A 20,672-nucleotide genomic window follows, 5' to 3' on the forward strand; every position below is an offset into this window, starting at 1 on the left:
TTCTGGAAAAGACAATGGGCTGAGCTGGGCTTTGGCTCAGCTGCCTTGCCAGGATCCTAAACAAAGTAAACAGGGCTCCCTGCAGATGGCAAAAGGTCCGATTGTTTGGGCTGTGTGATGGGATCCTGATATTCTGTGCTGCCATTCCTCTTCCAAAGCTGGAATTCAGTGTTTTATAACACATTATTTTCAGCTCTGCTATTGCAGACTTATTTCAACAGCAATTTCATCTCACTTTTTGTGTTTTATTTCTCCCTCAACAGAGCAGAAATTACAGTACTTACCTCCTTTTATTTAAGGCAACAGATAATGCATGATATTATGTATTCTATACCTATCAAAACTAGTGATATTTTACTTTTGGGTTGAGAGATTGATGAATAAGAAACACACTACGTTTTGCACAATTAGACCTTTTTTTGCCCTGTATTTGACCATACGCAAGCACTGCTGGAAGAAGGAGATCTTACTGATCATTTGTTAGGTGCATCCAGTCCCAGAACTTACTGAAGGCAACAAAAATTGCACAGAGTGAGAGGAAGGGAAGATCAAGGATACAAACCTCTGGGGAATGTCTAACAGTATCAAAACATGATCAAAACCACTCTCTTTTCCTAAGACAGGTTTTGTTTATATCAGTTTAGTTACCAAAGCCCTGACATTTTCTGCTTTAAACAAAGTATCCCCTACTTAAATCACATTCTGACCTTATGCAGGCAGTACCATGTGGTTTTAAAACAGGCTTTAAATTCAGAATGGCTCAGTACTCTGAAAATCTGTCTCGGTAGAATTTCTCATCCTCACCATATGTTTTTCTTTTAGTTTTGGCTAAAAACAGAGCCGTTTATTGTCTCTGCCATGTCAGCATCTAATGCAGGCAGCAGCACGCGTATCAGAGCTTCAGCCTTCATTCGTGAATGCATGTAGGGTGGGCTGTGTGGTTATCCACTCTACCATACCCAATGTATGTTTCATGACTTGATAGAAGCTATCAGAACAAAGATATTCAACTTTTTCATATAAAAGTTTTATTCTATTGCTATTACCTTAGAATCTGTACTGGACTCTAGCTGTACCGTGGAAGCAGATTTCTGAAGCTTGTAAACGTGCTAACATCTAAGGATATGTAGATCAACAGAAGTGCCTGAAGGAGCATATTCGTCAAGAGAAAAAGCACAACCCCCCAAAAAAACAAAAACATTACAGACATGAAGGCATTAAAAACATGGCTTCTGCAATCTCACTGAAGTCGTGACACACTGCATTGCTCGTTCCTTTAGAATTATATAATTCCTACAGAACGGGGTTTGGGAATACATAATGGGAGCACCAGGAATCAAAGACTCAAATTTTAGGCCTCACCAACAGGCTCCAAGCAGACACAGCAGACTGTCCACTTCAAGATCTTTGTGGTTTATTAAAATGATTTACTATGGCAAAAAAGCCAAATCCTAAGAGCAGTATTTCTAAGGTACTTAGGGTACTTGATACAAGCCTTTAAGGACACTTGAGATTCTTCTCTAATTACACAGGCAATTGAAGGTGAAAAATAAACATTAAAAAAAATCACACTGCACATCAGAGTAATGAATCACAAACGGCACTGCAGCGTGCAGTGTGATGTTACTTACATTATCAGTAACTCAGATTCAATTTTCATGATGACTTCTCAAAAACTAGTACACAATTTTGAAGAATGCATTATAGATGGGCAGCCACAAATCATTCAGTCATATTAACTGTACCCAACAATTTTGTCTGAGCCTGTGAGGCTATGAAGTCTACCATTTTTTTAAAAGAAAGGACACACATGGACATATCTTTGTGTGTGTGTACACACCTCACATACGTTAACTGTTTATACTTATTCAAACAAACAAAAATTTTTAAAAAAGTCAAAAAAACAACAGCAGGAAAAAGCCTTGGCAGGTGAAAGGTCCAAACAGAAAACCTGTTGCTTCTTCAAATGCCAAGTTAAATATGAGAAGTCCTTGAATACAGAAGAGGCATTAGAAGCTTTTAAAAAAATACCCATGTTTGGTGGCTCATAAACAGCTCTCCATCAGCTGTGTTGATCAGCATTACAAATGCTTGCACACAAAACCAAGGACGCTAACCCCTTGTCTTATTTCCTGCAAACAGACTTGATGAGCGAGCCCTTCTCCAAGCACTTTGGAGTGCAGGATTTTTCAAATTTCAATCTCATGTCAGCACGCTCAGTCTGAGACAGCAAGAATAATTACAGACAGCACAGAGGCACTTCCATTATTGTAAGAAGCTGAGTTTTACTGAAGGCAGGGAACGGAGCATGTTAAAAACGAGCTGGGATGCTCGGCGCCCCTGAACTAACACAGAAACACAGCCTCCGAAGCCAAGCAGGGCAGCCGAGTCCCCATCCCCAGCTTGTTCGTTAACATTATCCTCACCCAAACCTTGGACAGCCCATGTCATTTAAGGGGCAGAATGTGACCCGTTATAGCCATAAAACAGCATCTCTAGCAGTGCCCGCTGTGAAGCCATAGTCAACCAGACTCACAGCCACCTTTGGAAACCAAGGACCAAATGGATGCACAACTGCAACCCTCTCGTTCTTGCCTCTTGGGAACTGACTGGTCATCTGTTTCCCAAATACCATCACCTTCCACCTTTTACAAATGCAACAGCAGATAGCCAAACTCCCAACTGACTTTCTATAGAGGTGTTAAAAACAAAAAAAGATGAAATACTATAACAAACAATGACTTGTGCAACACAGTACAATCAATTTATCAAAAACTTTTACCATAAAACCTCTTTCAAGTTTTATGATCATGTACTTCTTAAGTTTTCTTGAGTCGTTTTCATACTTAATCCTGATTTTTCACTTCAGGCTTATGCTTTGACCAAGTATTTAAACCTTCCTCCAGTACTACAGAGATGAAAAATCTCTTAAAACTCAGAGGTTTATCCAAAGTCTCCTTCAAGGTCATCTTTACACCCCTCTAGTACAAAAGCTGCATATAACAAGTACAATTAGGTATTTATTAATTCAAGACTCTCTTGTACAAACATTTGGAGGAGGGAAGCCCTTCAAAACATTGTTTTCTAGAAGACATGCCTCTCATCACCTTTTCCTCCGTGACTTTTTAAACAAGCTGTTCTCATTCCAGAGCAAGTTGCCTTCGGTTGGGATTTTTACAGGGCGCATGGAAATGAACTGCATCGCTTCCACTGAAAGTCAGCGGGGTAGAGGATTAATTCCCTTAAGTACTTTGGAAAACGAAATTCTCTTTCAACTCCACCACCACCAGCAGAAGTAAACAACGGAGTCTGCTAGAGGAAAGTGCTTATCGTGCCAGTAACCCTTGGGCCTGCCAAACACAGTCCAGACACCTCAGTGAAGCGACTCTCCAGAATTTCACTGCACCTTCTTGGCTACCTTCCCACTCTTGTAATCAGGTTCTCTCTCATCTGATGTTATTTCCCCTCACACACAAGGATCAGTGTGCAACCACAGCGGAGATCAGAAAGGATTTATGTTCGCTGTGGCTTTTTAAATGCTGGAGTCTGTGCTCTGCCTGTGCTGCTCCACTGTGCTCACCAGGCAGAGCAGAGACTGAAGTACTTCGTGGGGCTGAAGTCCAGATGGAAGCCAAAAAAGTACTAAGGGAAGCAAACATTGCTCTGTTCAAAAGTATATTCTTGTATCTGCATCTCTTTACCTCACCTGCACAGGTTCCTTAAAGAGTAAAACATAACCCAGCTTTCCCGCCCAAAACATCTGAGGTAAAAGAACTCCTTTAGGAGCTGTCTCCAGTGCAAGCAGGGAGAAGTTTTCAGCCTACTAAAAAAAAATAAAAAACCTATTTATGCAGGTATCCTAAGAGAGAAAACTGCCTAAGTAAAAAAAAAAAGGAATGACAATCTCCTTAGGAAAATACAAACATGACCATTAAAATTGCCTAGCTTCAAGAACATGGAGCTCGAAAACAGTGTAAAATGCAGGCTCCTGTAAGGAACGAATGTCAAGGTGCTTACCACAGTAAAGAAATTCTGAGATGCTACAAAGGTTTTTACAGTAAATGATTACAAAAAGAGCAGTCTCTGTGCATTGAGGGTCCCTATTAAAAAGGCTGCCCACCGCGATGTGAGTGACTGGCCCGACGCGAGCCGGCGCTGGCTGGGATCCCGGCCGGCCCCACGCCAGGCCGCAGGCTGCCAAGCGGCATTTCAGAAGTTCTGCCACAGAAGGGCCAATAAAGGATTTTGTGCGGGCTCGGAAGACAATACGAGCCTGATCAACCTTTTCTAATCAGCAGCCAAAGCGTCTCGCTTGCCTGTCAATGACAGTGTCTCTCAGCAGGGAGTGGTTTATTATTCTAATACGATGCTCCAGTAAAGAGGGGGTCAGCCATGAATCACTACCATGAGAAGATTTAATTAGATTTTTATACTGACTAAAGACACTTCTGCACACAGACAAAGTTTTAAATATGGAGATTAAATGATAATGTATTTTAAGGCAAGGTTACATTTGTTTTCTTGTGTTTTAAACACAGTGTTTCTGTTTTGCCTTTTCTGGAGATGGCTGTTCAAATGATACAGTTGTGCTGTTGAGCTTACATGTTTATTGTGAAAAAAGTTTATAATTTAATTGTAATCTAATTATAAACTCTCTAGGCAAATCTTCCAGAGTAGTCCACCTAACAAAGTTCTATATTTTCCTAGGAAAAGTCTTAAGATGCCATAAACAGAAAAAATACCCAATTAAAAACTAACTCTGCTTCATCTCAGAGCAAAAGCTACATAATAGTTTGATATTAAAGACAGGCATAATATATATCAATATATTACTTTAGTATGGTGTTTATATAGTGTATATATATATATTACATAATATATAAAAATATACTGTATAAAGAGGTGAGTGCAGCTCAGTTATATTAATAAATACATCTGAAAACTATCTGTATTAGCAGGCAGACCTTTCAGTAAGAGCAACCTGATGTTTTCTGAAAACTGGAGGAGAGCTGAAGACAACCATGGGGGCCAGGGCTGTTATAGCTATTTCAATCATTAGGAAACCATTAGCTCAAATTCATGCTGCTACCAGAATACAGGTTCACCTAGTAACATGACAGCAAATTACAAGATTAATTAGCTAACACGTAGCTACTGAGAGTCAACCAGTTGAAGCTGATGCCCTGCAGAAGCAGATGAAATATTACCAAATGGCATCTATCACCTCAAAGATCGTCCTGCAGTTAGGTTTCTGAACACCAGTAAATTTGCAGACGTTTCAAACAGCTCTCCATTCATATCCAATTTGCATTCACTACTCACGGAATTGATATGTGTTTCTGTATTTGGCATTTGTTTAAACATTTAATTATTCTTCATTTTCTGCCTACTTACAATCAAGTTTTCTGTAAATTCCAAATACAAAAAAAAATATAACTATTGATCTAATAAATCTATCACATTCTTAATAGCACTTCATAGTTTTGGTTTGTTTTTTTTTTTTTAAATAAAATTATACAATGCAATGCAATCAATGGCTTACATAACTACTTGGCAAAAGACACAATGAGACAAACATTGCACAACATCTCTGAAAAGGAAGCATGAAGATGGGAAAGCTGAAAAAGAAAGCTTGACTGAAAACAAGTCAAATGTAGTTATAGTTACATCCTCAGCTGCGCTACTCAAAGGTTTGCTGCTTTGACTGTCTGTCTGCAACCCATCCCATTATACAGAAAATAGGCTTCTTTGTAAACTGCTGCTAGTAAGAAGCACATAATAGCAAAAGACAGAAAATAAGGGCAAACAAAACAGAGTGCTCATTTTACTCTTTCCAAGGGCTTAAAAAAAATCCCTAAAACATTAACTGTACTTTAAATGTGTGTGTATATTGCACAGTATCACAAGGCAGTAAAGGAGCACGTTCCATCCTCGCATGCCACACTGCATCAGCGCTAACTGACAGCTCTCGAGAGGCTCTATGCTCAAATCAGAGCTAAAGTTTTCCCAATATATCCTGTCCTTCACATTCAGGAGATGGAAATGAAATACTTACTTAGGATTTGAAAGCGAAGGAAGTCAACTATTTGGACAGGCTGTGAGAGAGAGAGAACCTCTTTATTGAAATGCTCTGAACCAACCAACCAGAACAAGTTAAGATATGAGCAAACATTTCAAACAACCTGAAAACTCAAAACCATCCTACAACCAGCTTCTCTTAAAGTAGCTTATTTACACCAGCATTTTAAGACGTGGAAAAAATTTTCAACAGAAGTGTCTGAGAGATCTGCAAAATGCAGTTCTTTAAGATACAGCATACACTGACACTTCAGCAAAACAATTAACAGCAAAAGCAAACAGTAGTTCAGTTGTGTAAGAGCTTACTGGTGGAGAATGATGCCTAAGGCATGATAAAAATTAAGTGGGTATATAAACAGATGATTCAAACATGGTACTGTACCAGCAGAAAGATGCAGAAGTACATACCAGGAGAGATAAACAGGTACTACACCACACAGGCTTTGCTATTGGAATTTCTATCTCCATTGATGTGTTAATAAAAAAAAAACAAAAACACACACACAGGGAAGACAGCAATTGTAGAACAACAAAAAGAAATTAGTAGCAGCAGGTAGTATTTTAGCTGTACTAGCAAAAATTATAATTGATTTTCTGTCTGTGGTGTTGAAGTTGCTATCTGTGCATTGAAAATAAATTTTCATTTTCAAAGCATAATCACATGTTAAAATAGTTCTACCTGGCGTTTTCTGTCAACAAGCTCATTTTACAGGTGCCATACAAAAGCCACCATTGTTGTGACACGTCAAGAAATTAGTTTCACTTTCTCAGAAATACCTAGAACTAGATAGCATTAGATTTGCTTACCGACTATTGTGCTGTAAAAAAAACACGGTGCTGAAACAGCCTTTTGTTTAAATTAAGAGAAACTTTTGAAGTAGAAAGGATCATGCAAGCACGCAACCTGGTGGCTGATCTGGTCCAGCCCTGAGTGGCAGGCTCCACTGGGCGACTCCAGAGCAATCTCTACCTGGAAATCAAGCTGCAACCAAGAGCTGGGAACACGGAGCACCCACTGCCACAGCACACTTTTCCACTGCCATTGACTTGGCTGGAAAATGCAAACACCTGCAACAGGCAGAGGGTTAACAGAAGCAGTACCTGAATAGTTACTGCACATGAGAACAGAGGAAATACAAGCAGGAATCTGTTCAGTGCACGCAGTGGATGGATCACACTTCAGGAACCGAAACACCAGACCGATGATTACCAACCAGGAATTATTTCCCAAACTTTCAAATATGCTGGTTACTTGCTAACCATACAGCTCAGTGACATTTGCCTAACCAGCCTAATTCCTTCTTTTTGTTTTTTAAACTAAAAAGCAATGAATGTTTAAACTACCTTTATTATAAATAGCACCAAGGAGTACTTTTAGCTACAACTGGGATTCTTCACACTATGAGTCTGCCATGTAGCTGATGAGCCCCAAATTCAGATCCAAGCTTGATTTGTATTTCAGTCCTTCACAAAGGGCTCTTTTTATAAGACCTGTCTACAAGGCACATACAGATTTGTCATGAGCAAAAGCATCATCTGTCAAAATACAAAAGCCAAAATGAAATAGAAGGATCTGCATGTAAAAGACAAGTAGAAAAGCCGGGTTTTGGCTTGAGGGGAGCTCAGTTTTATAGCGCTATTTTGGACAGAGCTGTTAAACTTTGACTTAAAATACATCAAAACAGTAAGGTGTTTTTTTTGCAACTTCTGGAGCGTATTTGATTTTAACACCAAACATTAAATGTAACAATCAGCAAAAGAGCACAACAATTTTGAGATTCAAGACGTCTAGGGAGCTTGACACAGACTGACAGGCTCCAGCCAAGCTTGCTGTGTAATTATTTCATGTGTCTGCACTTTGTCTTCCATCACTGAAATGAACACCTAAAGGCAAGAACACAAAAGATACAGAATAATACATCACCATCCATTTATCAGAATGAATGCTGACAGTGGATAGTTAGAGCTTCCTATTGGGTCTCACAGGTAGGAATGATACGGCCATTCATTCTTCACATGTCACTCCTAGACTTTGAATTTTGTTTAAAAAAATTAACTGGGCTTGAACAACTGATAAGACAAAATTCCAGACTCCTGACCTATATGAAAGTATCTACCTTACAGTTAATGCTTTCTTTTATCCCAGCTTTGTACAAGTATTACTTGAGTAGCTCTCAGCACTCCCACACAATTCCCAGCTGATACAATTCATACAGCTCAAGTGGGGAAACCGAGGCACACAGCAACTCAACAAAATAGCAATTTGGTCTGCAATAACTTAGTCAGGAAGCTCTGCATCTTTAAGTGCTTTTAAACATATGTTGGTGAGAATGAAAAGGCCGATCTCTATTCCACAATTATATTTTGTGATGGATGGAAACAAAGTACCACAGGCAATAATGGAGCAAAATGATCATACATAGAATGTAAACTTTATTTCATTTCATCCGAGGTGTGCAGATAAACACTGCAAAAGTTAAATGACTAATTCACTATTTTATCATGATCTCTGCACCAATGTATTACCTTCTTTCCCAAAATAAAATTTGTAAGAACCAAAAACCACAGAAAAAAGTCAGAATAGTCTGCTAACATTAATAAGGTCTTCCTTGTCCAGCATTTTACTCCCTATTTTACCCATGCGAAAATAAGAATCGGGGAAATCAACTAAAATACTGAGGCAAATGTATCTATGTCCACTTAGAAATGTAAGTTACACTACCACACTTGTTTTCAAAACAACATACACATACTACTGAATAATTATAATGAAGTTACAAAAACAGTGCTAAGACTTTAGTAGGTAAAAATCTATAGAGCAAAGAGGAAGAGCTCTGCAAAAATAAACCATCAGGAATGCAAATAACAGTAGAGCAACATCCACAGAGAAATGAAAACCAAATAACTTCACCCAGTGAAATTTCAAATGGTTGCATTTTATTTTTTCATACTTGCAATTGGGAAATTGGGACAAGCAAATACTTGTACCAAAATACTTAAAATCATTAGAAATGAAGATAATGTTTAGAGGAAAACTATGAAGTGATCAGCTAGAACCTGCTACCCAAGCTTTTTTCATTTAACCCATCCATAGGGTTCCTTGTAAACACATGAATACCCTGCCAATGCCCTAAAGTGAAATTAAAAAGTAACAACAGTTATTTTTAACATCAAGTAAAGAAAGCATAGCAAAGCAGTTCTCCTACTGTGTATCCTTTCCAGATAGGGCATTTCCCGGTCTTTCTCCAACTCCGAAGCCGGGTCAGTTGACCAGCAGGAACACAGCCGCCCCGAGGCAGCGCTGCCATGCCCACGATGCACACTGCGGTCCTCAGGGATGGGAGCAGCCACTTTGGTCCCCAGGTAACTCCCACTTTAGTCCCCCAGTAAATCCCCTTCTGCAGTTCATTGCTCAGGAAACCTTTCCCTTTTTCTTGAGTTATTGTCAAAGATACAGGTGACTGTAATCGTCTTTATTTTTAGGTAAGATTCGTCAAAGTTTTCTTACTGTGAAACATCCAGAGCTTCCTTCTTAACAGCACATTTCACATTTGAAAGTACTTTTATTCCTGTCACACTACGGCTGTTTAGCTTTTCCCTTAAATAGCTAAAGGTTACTTGGAATCGCGTAGAAGTACAGAAATGACATCATTAATAAATACATTCAAAGTTCATATGGCATCATATTACACAATGTTACGCAATAATGCTGGTTTTGCTAAAGCATCGAAATATAGAGACCTTCTCCCCCACCTTATTAGGGCTCTGCTCTTTTTGCTTGTCATCTTTGACAATGGAATATACAAGCAATGAATATGGAAACACTTGCTGTAATGCATTTCTGAATTTGGCAGGCGGCAGGCTTAATTTATTCTTTTCAGATTGATCGCCTGCTGCAGCAAAGCAGCCTCTAGTCCCCCTCCACACAGTCGAGCTAAAAAGAGGGGGGTTAAAGCAATCATATGATGAAAATCAGAGCTTTAGCAACAGCTTTGATATCATTATTAAGTTCATAAAATTTTCTCTTATCTAGCTTGTTCTTCACTAATTAGCCCAACCACCAGTAGCCTGTTCCATTCTTTTTTGGACAAAAAAACAAGCAGTTAAACTAGTATTTGTAGCCTTTAATTACACATTAAAATCTTCATCCTTAACTTTCCTTTTTCTGAAAGTACAGGGATTCCCTACAGTGCAATACTGGTGTTGTGCTCTAAAGGCTGCAAGGGCACCTTCTAATGGCTGGGGCTCCGGAACAACTTTTAATTAATTGCCACCGTTTAATGGCACAATTCTCACCCAAACATTACCTTTAAGGCAAGCATACATCAAAGAGTCAGAACTTTGCTGTTTTACAACAGAACTGCAATTCTCAGTAACGCCAACGTTCACTAAGGGCTACGCACTGCTTTGGATCTGTGCATATCCTGGAAAATGAACACGCAGAGCTAAGATGGTACACGGCCCCCAGATTCCAGCGAGATACGGCTTTTTCATCTCCCAGCTGTGAAGTGCTCCAGCTAATCTTTGGCAAAGTAGATGGGAATTATTTCAAATCGCTGTGCTCAGTCACACAAGGCTGTGCATCACACCCAGAGCAATCCTATTTGCGGGATTAGTTTGCTGAGTACGACACCAAAACATGAACAACAATCAGCTCAAGGCCTCTTTTAGCTAATGCCTCCAAGAAAGACATGTTCATGGAGCTATTCGCTACAAGGACACACGAGCTAAGGCTAGCAGTCCAGAACGGCTCACAGCAAACTGGTAAGAGAAGCTCTTTACGCTGTAAAGAAATGATGAAATCTTAATTACGTGCACTCTCTTTCCACAGTGGTTGGTTAGAATACTTGCTGAAAAGTGAACGGATAGTACAGATTTTCCCGTGTTAAAATTCACTGCAAAATTTTACAACACTGCTAATGAAAATCTCAGTAATTTTACTGGGACTAAAGCAACATCCATGACCTCTGTCTCTTGTACTGGCACGAACAGAAATTATTATCCTGTTAATGAATATCGCAAGGAACATTTGGTTTTAGTCAAGTTCTTTTATTTGGACTATCTGTGTTGATCAATGCCTGCTGGTTTTCTGTAATTACTTCGTAAGAAAATACGCAGCTGTATAGCACTTATTGGAATGAAATGAATTTCAGCATATGACTACAGCCAAAAAAAAGAAAAAAGGCGTTGATCAGGTATAACAAAATAAAGAGGATTATTACAAACCCCCCTGCTGTCAGATACATCTACATATTAGGAGATTAGATCAAGATTAAAGTTTTTTGGAGGGATCATATTTCTGAAGTTGCACAGAACACCAAGCTATCGACTCAGTAGGTGCCAAGCAGACACAAGAATGGCCGCTGGTACAAAACACAACAAACCTCTGCATGAAGTCCCGTTGTACCCGAGCAGCAGCCTGGGGAGCCTACTCAGCTGTTCGCTAGACCTCTGGCAACATCGGGGAGCTTCCACAGCAGTGATTCCATGGCCCACCTGCTGCACAAGGGGACTGCAGGGCAGTGCCTCCTTCATGGAACACATCCTGGGACCCAACTTGGGGCCCAAATAAACATAAATGCAAATCCCATATATATTCCACTGTAAGAGGGTTTCGCGCCCTGACTGAATGCTGATTTAATAACGTTGGATCGCATTTACAGAGTAACAGAGAGCAGAAGTCTGAGACGCACAAGTGGGCTCTGAGTCCCAGCAGATACCTGTCGGAGGACCGAGCACTACAGTACGCTTACCACCTTTTTTTCCCCTCAGATTTCAGATGCTAATTAAATCTGTGCTGGTCCACTACTGAAAACTGCTCCTTACTAGAGAAACCACATACATCCTTAACGAAGCACAGAAAAGGACAAACAACTGACCTCAAGACCTTACAGACCAAACAGGGAAAGAATGAAAAATACAGCTGTATCATCTTCCTTCTTTCAGTATCTCTGCTACCTTAACACGTGGCAAAGCACATTCAGGGTTTCAAAGCTAAACACGACAGATAACCCTAGTGACAGCACGGAATACAAGGAAGAGAAAGCAAATTAATTCTATTTACCTCTTACACCAAAACTGAAAGTTCACTTGGACTACCCCTTTCTCCCTTTTTTGGAGTGCAGCTCGGTAAGGTATCTTTGGCTACAAACAGGACGACGACTGATCGATGTTAAAGCCCCAGTAAGTTATCGGATTTGACCTCACTGGAGTTGTCTAACACGACCTTCATAACCAAAGCAATACTTCTGTTTTTTTCTTCCCAGTTAAATTATACTGAGCGCTGAGCAGTAAATACCACACAACTGAAAGTGACAAAGTGCTCTGTAGAGTGCTTTTTTCCCCAGTATTTAAACAAAGTGCACAAAACCAAAGGTAACACAGCTTTGGCAGGCTCATCACCCCTCTGCACCTGGGAACAGTGGGCTGCTGAGCTCCGCGAACCGGTCCTCACTGCTGTTAACACAGACCCTTAGGAAAAAAACTTTTGAAAAGCTTCAAATCATCTTTTAGCTAACTAGTCCTTAGCACCTGGATGTCTTGTACCACACCCGAAAACCAGAATTAACAACTTGACACCTATATACACAGCTCTTCTCTAGATAAAACTCAGTTCAATAAAATTTAACGATGTGTTATGACCTATGAATTTTCCCTCATAATCTGTTATACAATACAGGTTCAACCATGGCAGTTGCTTCCCCAGCTCTGGGATCTGATCGTCCCAGCTACTGAATCTGAAAAGAACCTGATCAGTTTACACCTGTTAAAAATTGCCATTTAGTTTAAGGGTAACTTAAATCACAATTTCTAATACTGTGGTGGCAACATACATTACAATAACCCTGACAGCCACATTTCTTAGGTGGGGAAAAGTGGTCAAGAAGATAAAGAAATTAGGATTATGCAAGTAGAGCTTTTCCTCCCATGCCTTAGAATACAAATTTAATACTTACTGTATTTGACGAAACCAGAATTACCCAAAGGTTTTGCTCAAACTAAAATGAAGATGTACTACTTACTTAGAAGATCCCGTCCCATTTCCCTAAAACAATCTGTCTCAAATCAATTGTTGTCATCTCTGTTTGGTAGGCAGAGGAGAAACGTGAAAAAAAAAATCCAAAACAAAACACGGCTATATCTTAAAATAACTTGAAACTATCGTATTTTCAATAGCTGCTGAAATTCATTATGATCTGAATTTCTCAGCACTTATCTTCCTGTAACAAAGCTGTCAAAATAGTGCTTTCCTGTTTGCTCGTTACCCCTTTTAATATTCTACATGGTTTGAAAACTATCACTTAGGGACTTTGCTATTCTCTGAAAGTGTTGTAGGTGGCACTTTGAGCAAGTTCATGCTATTCTGTCGTTTTCCTTTGAAGAAACTTAACGCTGTATTTGCACTATCTGCATTCCTTTGAAAGACTGTACGTGAATGCATAACCTGGAAGAGCATCGTCACATCCTGTCCCTCCAGCACTATATTTAAAAAAGAATGGACACTAGTCCCCCAAAGGAATGGCATGGCTTTGAAAATTTGTAATGGATTTTCATCTAGTTAATGGACAAATGCTCGCAAAACCATCTACGGAACGAGCACAGTTCTTTTCAGCAGAGGTCACCAAGGGCTAACACTTCATCTAGCTAGATTAGTTGTGGTAGTGAAATACCAATATCTGGGGGGACAAAAGCACCAATATTTTGCACTTTGTCCAAAATTAAGGAAATCATTAAAAAGACAAAGACACTGACAAGGTACAACAAAAACTTACACGCATGCAGAGAAAAAAAAAAGACAGAACAGACTGGTTAGAATTCTTTAAAAGGCAGTAATAGTTATTTAACAAGTTGATGAAGTATGATATAGAAAGTTTTAAAGAGACTCCGTATTTATTCTGACCAAGCGAAATACTGGAGACTCGGTTAACAAGAAGTCCTGCAAGATGTCCAAGTAAACTCTGAACACACTAAGTCAGTATGAGTTAAGATTAAATGCAATCTCACTGCATGACAATATGCTGCAGCTCACACTAAAACAGCTTCACAAAACCTGTGCAGAACAGGCATTCATCAAATTACCAAAAAGAAAACAATACAAATGTGATCCAAATTGTTCACAAGATACCGAATAATAAAATTCATGTTTGATCTACATAGTGCATGGCTACAAAGTAATTAAACCTATTCATGTAAACGCTATCGTCTTACATGATAAGGAACTAATTTTTAATCTTTTTCCCTCATATAAAAAGGGAGTAATTTGCAGAGCAAAAGGGTCACACATTGTAGCAACATGTTCTTTTACAGTTCCTGTTGCACTGTCTTGCTAAAAGTCAAGCTAACAGAATACCGGGAGAAACTTAAACATGAACAGGGATATTAAGTGAGCTCCAAGTATTCGAAGTTATTGGAAACTGATCTCCTCCTTATTAATACAATTCCCCATCATGTACAAAAAGATATCTCCATGTTCCAGAATGCAAACAGAGTTTTAATCTTTAATTATATTCTCAACCTCAACTCTTCTGGAGAGAAGTATAGATGTGGGCCCGAGGATTATTTCTTTATTACATTATCATCTCGGTGGTATTTAATGAATATTGATACTTAATACGGCTTTGCCAGTAGGGGGAAAGAAGAATTTTAGAACTGCACAAAGAACTTCTGATGACTTTTCTCAAAAAGGAAAAAACAGCCACACATTTTGCACTTTCACTCTTGAATACTTTTAAGAACAGGCCCACATGTTAGATTCCAGCTCCCAGTGCTCACTGAGGGTGCTGTACCAACACTTGCATGTTAAACAACCCCATTTCCCACAGCTTACATACTGGTGTCACGCTTAACGGGTGCGTCAGATTCTTGGTTTCGGATTATGAATTCCTGGCTGGGATTTCAGACCTCTAACACAGCAAGGTCAGATGAGATAAATGTAATTTAAACATACGGTCTTAAAAACAGACTTTAAACATATGGTCTTAAGAACAACAATGACGACAAGCATCTCTTGGCTTAAGCAAGCTCTGCCATTATCCTTAGTGTGATCTGCCTCTTTCATAATGAAACTCCTGAACCTAGGAAGTAATTAGATGCTGTTTATAAAACAAAGTACTGAAAAAAAACTTGTCCTTCAAAAATTCTTGGCAAAGGGCTTATCTGGATTTTTCTTAATGTAGAAATGATAATTTACACAAGTTAAGTTCCAAATAAAATTATTTTGGCACATTTAACGACTGGGTATATAGCTTATATACATATACACAAATACCTTTCAGTTAACTGTTTAAGTCAGTCATTTTTTTGACTACTACACTGCTGACTATTTTTAGTTACATTTCTTCCTCGAGACTCACCTGATATGTCTTGAAGAAGGCTCTTAACAAATACAATAGAATCTTGTAATGACACTTGTACAGCAGAATCGTTAAATCTGATAGGGCATTAATACTATGAAAAAACAACACTTCTGACAATGCTAGTATTGAACCAAGCTATAATGAACAGAGCTCGGTATATCTGTAAGTTTATTTTCCACATCCAGATGAACACACGTCTGCTGAGCCTGCAAATAAGCTCCTAAAGGAGACTGCTCACTGAAGAGCATCTTCTGGTAAAGTAGCTCCAAAGCAAGTATGAACTTCTTTTGAATATATCCATCTTCTCTAGAAAAAGTAAGGGGATGGGAGCCACCAAAAGATGAGGGGATGAGGAGTTTTGTACAATAAATTGTGGAAGCAATCTTGACAAAAGATTTCTTATTAATCCAGCCACTTATACAACCAGAAAGATGGAAGAAGTCAGTGCTTAGGACTCTGCATTCTGTGGATACATGATGTGGGAACAGAATTTTGTTATACGGCACCTAGAGATTATACAAAAATGGTTTTATACCACTAAAAGAACAGCCCTCCTGAGTCTCTACCCAGCAGTCTATCCTCAAGTCCTTATTCCATTCTAAAAGAAAAATTATCTTCATAGCTTTTTGTTGCTCATTTATCTACAACAGTATTATGGGCAGCATGTCTTTTTTTTTTTTTTTAAAGAAAAGTAATTTTGCTGGTCTGCTTCTAGCAATACAGTTTAAATTCACAAAGATTTTTACTCAATCTATTAACATGTTTTCACTGTCAAGTTAGGAAATCCATCAGAGCACACAAGATTTACAAGACAAGTTGAAGTGCCCTAAAACAAAAAATTGGACTCATTTTTACTCAAGCCTCTCTATCCACTGAGCTTGAAGTTGTCAAACAAGCAGCAGACTTGCAATTGTTTATTGTTTATAGTGTCCTTATTTCTGCAGAACTACAAATGTCACAACAAATGACCCTAGAAGGCACCATAAAGGGCAAGAGTCTCAGTACTTATAGTGGTGAGCAAGTTCTTGTTCTGGCAACTTCCTTCCAGGCAGAGAAGACGAATGATTAAGTCGGGAACACCGAGAAAGCCCCATGCCACAGAGCTATCAGAGTCCCAGGGTTTTCAGCTGAGAACCCTAAAAATTCCCATTAATACTAACTGACTCTCCTGTGTGTGCGCCAACGAATACAACCGCATGAGCACAAAGCCAACGTCCTGTGCTTCCTCTTTTCTCTCTTCCTCCTCACCTCGCAGTGGTTCACTGCTGTCATTTCTCAGCAGCACGGTGCCACAGCGGAGCCTGCCAGGCTCTCAGCGGGGTGGCAGCTGGCAGGGACACGTGCTGGCAGGGACCTGCGTGGGCTCGCTGCTCCCAGCCCTCCCAAACTGCTCGGGGCGTAGTGCTCAGCTCCTGCAGGGGTCGGGGAGCTGACACCGTCAGCAGGACTTTGCTTTTCAGACACTTACTGTAGAATAATACAAGATTAATTAACTGCATCAATGAATATATGTCGAGGGGGATAAAAAAAAAATTCCTAAACCTAAGAATCTTTTTCTTTTTAGATAAATAAAATAAAGCAAACCCACTCCACCCCCACCTCAGACCCCCCTCAAAAATAAGCCATGCTGGCTTCCCGAAGTGTTGCATGTATACGCTTTCCTAGTCACTTGGAAGGAGCTGACAGCTTTCAGCACTTCAGCACACATTGCTCCGCGATTCTGTACCAGAAGGGAGGAAGCAGCAGCCAGATGAGAAGCATGTGAGGGAACGCATCTATTAGCAAGTACAGGGAGATGTCTTGTTAATAGAAGACAGAAGGAGGGACAAAGCAAGAAGAGAAAGCAGCCAGCAGTTAGTCATTTTCTCATACAGATACACTTGGCTAGAAATGCGATACATAGCAAGCCAGTATTCTGCACTTTCAGAGCCAGAGGAAACCAAGACTGAAAAGCAAACACGAACACCACAAGGCCCCTTTTCAAAACTGAGATACAGCAAAATCAGGTGAGAGATGCCACCTGATGTGCTAAGCTGCCTGTTTCAATTCGGCACCCTTAGAAGCCCTCAGATAATAAAAACAGAGAGAAAATGAAAATTTTACCAAGAGCAGTCACCTAGGACAGAGACCTTCCATTTTAAAAAATATCTTCTTATTCAAAATGACTGATGATATTACAGATATCTACTAGTGATAACGCAGAGCTGCTCACTCCCAAACCAGAGTATATCAAAAGATGGCCTAAGACTGGCAAGGGACAAACGAGCAGGACTACCAAGCATCAGCTGGGCCATTGGCAAAACCCCTTCTCTAGCTCCTTCTGCAAGCAGAAGGAATTGTTTAGCATGTAAGACAGGCTGGAGTTTTTTATTTTATGTATTTTTTAAGAGATATTTTGCAGAGGGAAGGAGAAGAAAAGGAGAAGAAAAAGATAAAGGAGAGAAATGAAGGCCTCAAGTGAACAATGAGTTGCCACAAGACAAAAATCATGTTTTGCATCACCACTCTTCCAAGACATACCACTTGGCAATACTCAGCATGTGGGATAAAACTCAAGTGTCACCACAGCAATAGAGACCAAAGATATGGTTAACAAGGTAACTGCTCAGATTGCATCACCATTTAGAATTTAATACCACCAACAACAAAAGTTACCTATGCAGTTTCTTCAAGAAACAGGAAAATAAATAAGAACTTCAGCAGCATGCTCTTTGATGTGACTAAAATAAAGCCATTAGATATCAAAGCATACGTATCCAGAATAAGCATCAAAATAAACAGTTTTTAGAAGATACTTTGCCCAAAGCATTATTTGTTACCTCCTGAGCAAGACTGTTTCCTGCATTTCTTTACTGACTGAAAAGGATTACTGCAGTGCTGCTATTTCCTCCAATCTTAAAATGACGTCTTGGTACATAGCCAGTTTTCTCTACTTATGTTTAAGGAAAGCTCTAGGTAATATAGTTGTTCTGAACAACATTTAATATATGCTTGACTCATAGCACATTGTTACTCAGCCCAAAGACTTGTCACTGAACTTTATTTTATTAGCATAAATCAAAGCAAAAAGAGACAAAAAAACAGTTACCCCTTTCCTGACTAATCAATAAAGCTTTAAAAAATAAAATAAAATTCCTGAATTGCCACAGAAAAATTTGCACTGAAGTCAGAAAAGTCCACCTTTTTCCCTAAGATGCCCTTTCAAGGAGATACGTAGTTCTGTACCTGCATGTTTTCTTCTTCTGCATTTTAAAGAGAATGAAGAAAAGAATATCACAGAATTATTCATCATTATTTGCATGAAACTATAGAAAAATCAAGATGTTAAAATCCCATTTGCCATACCTTTTTTTTTTTTTAAGAACACTTTTCATAAGTCTATTTTCATAAGTCTTTTCATAATCTGCCTCTGCCTTGTGTTAGAGACATGGTATTGAGCTCAACAGCTATACGATTTGACTTAATATAACTATTTTTCTCTTTTAGGACACACCAAGATAGCAAATAAGAACAAAAACAGAAAGGTCAAAGAAGTCAGAGAACAAGAAACGAGGGATAGATAAAGGGCTCAGCTCAGTACAAACAGATTTTTACTATGAATAATGCTGGAAGTGGTAATAATATACTAAAATATAATTCAAAGACTAGCCAAATTTTAGTTACTGTGTTCAAATTTAATTCTATTTCCAAATGGCAGATAAATGCAGCATTGAATGAAAAGGAAAAATCACCTGCAGATAAAAAGACATATAATACTTCTACATTCGTTTACCATATTAAGATCTATACAGCTGAAAATCTTCAGTTATTTTTTGTTGTTGTTTGTTCATGACATAGAATATACAAGTAAAGATTTTTATATGCAAAAATGTAAGCCAGCTCTTTCTCCCTCATTATGAGTACTGCTAGTAACTGGGGAAGCCATGATAAATACAGTTTTATTTTAAGGCCTCTGAATAAAACCTGTGACAACTGGTATCACAGTGCTCTAGTTTATAGACTTCAATCAGAGAAATTTTATGCTCAAAACTCGACACCCCAACAAAGAAAACAACTATTGAACCAAAGTTTGTCACAATACCCCACTGTTCTTTCACAAATATAACAGAAAAAGCGTCTGTTTTGCAAACCTGTGGTTCTGCTACAGCTGCCCTTCTAGCCATTCCTGTTCGGCTGATGTACCGGTAAAGCGACAGCACATTTTATGGATTCCTGAATTAGCAACCCTTTAAAGTTAATATACAAGGGGAGAGTTCTGTTTACTGTGATCTGTTATCATTTCATATAAAGAAAAAAAAATCTAAACTCCTTTTGATTCCTTCATCAACTTCGCCCTGTGGACTCCAGTGACAACAAGGACTTTTATTATTATAACCAAGTTTTTAGTAGCATAGTTTATACATCAGTGACTCTTCTTCTGTGAAAAAACACGCAGCTTCCACTAACTACAAAGATGCTCAGTACGACGAATAATTGCTTAGTGCTTCATTTTCTACATAATAATCATTTTCTTATATGTAACTAAATATTTTAAGTAGTCTATTAATTTTTTAAGTTTAGTTGTGGACATCTCTGTGTTTTTGGCATCAATGCACAGACCGCCTAAAGTGTTGATACTCTATGTCCTCAAACAGTTTCTAAGTGTCCTCATAATTGCTTGTCACCTGTAAAAGAGGTTTAGATCCAATGCAAAATTAACATATGGTGAACAGATGGACTCAGAACAGACATTTGTCAAAAAAGTACTCACACCAAAGACTTTTTGGCTTCAGCCTTTTAGGACCTTCAGAAAAGTGCTACTTGAAGCTCCAAGTCATACTAATCAAGGGAACATCATTCCTCAATGACAATCTCGTGTTGTAAAAACTTATATGCCCTGTTATGAAGAAGAATCCTTGCAACTTTTCTGCTGTCAGAGTGCCTCCGAATGTAGAAGAAACAAAATACTGTTTCCATAGGGTACCCCACCCACCCAACATGAAACAAAAATGCAAGCACAAAGTTTTCATCATTATGCATTTTTTAATAAAAATAATTACAATAAAAAGTTAAAAATAACCCCACCCCACCATGTAAGCCCTTCAACATCGTCCATGACTTACTGAGGGGGTAAGACGAGAGTTGTTGGCTGGGCTTTCGGTCTGCGTTTTGCAGATACTCCCATCTGGTTGGCTGACCGTTTCAAAGACTGCTGATTCAAAAGGCCAGATGCTAGCCCTGCATGGTACTGCAACTGGA

The 20,672-nt window shown here is 39.0% G+C and overlaps 1 protein-coding gene across 3 annotated transcripts in view; it reads right to left on the bottom strand.

The window, feature by feature from the left end:
- MED27 (mediator complex subunit 27) overlaps positions 1-20,672 on the bottom strand; it is a 141,076-nt gene that overhangs the window by 38,846 nt on the left and 81,558 nt on the right. For all 3 annotated transcript variants that reach the window (XM_083807187.1, XM_083807186.1, XM_083807188.1), the window contains exon 3: positions 20,537-20,667. In XM_083807187.1, coding sequence (XP_083663313.1) covers positions 20,537-20,667 — 131 coding nt within the window. The remainder of the gene's footprint in view (positions 1-20,536; positions 20,668-20,672) is intronic.

The sequence above is a fragment of the Anser anser genome (genome assembly GCF_964211835.1).
Source record: "Anser anser genome assembly, chromosome: 21".
NCBI lineage: Eukaryota > Metazoa > Chordata > Aves > Anseriformes > Anatidae > Anser > Anser anser.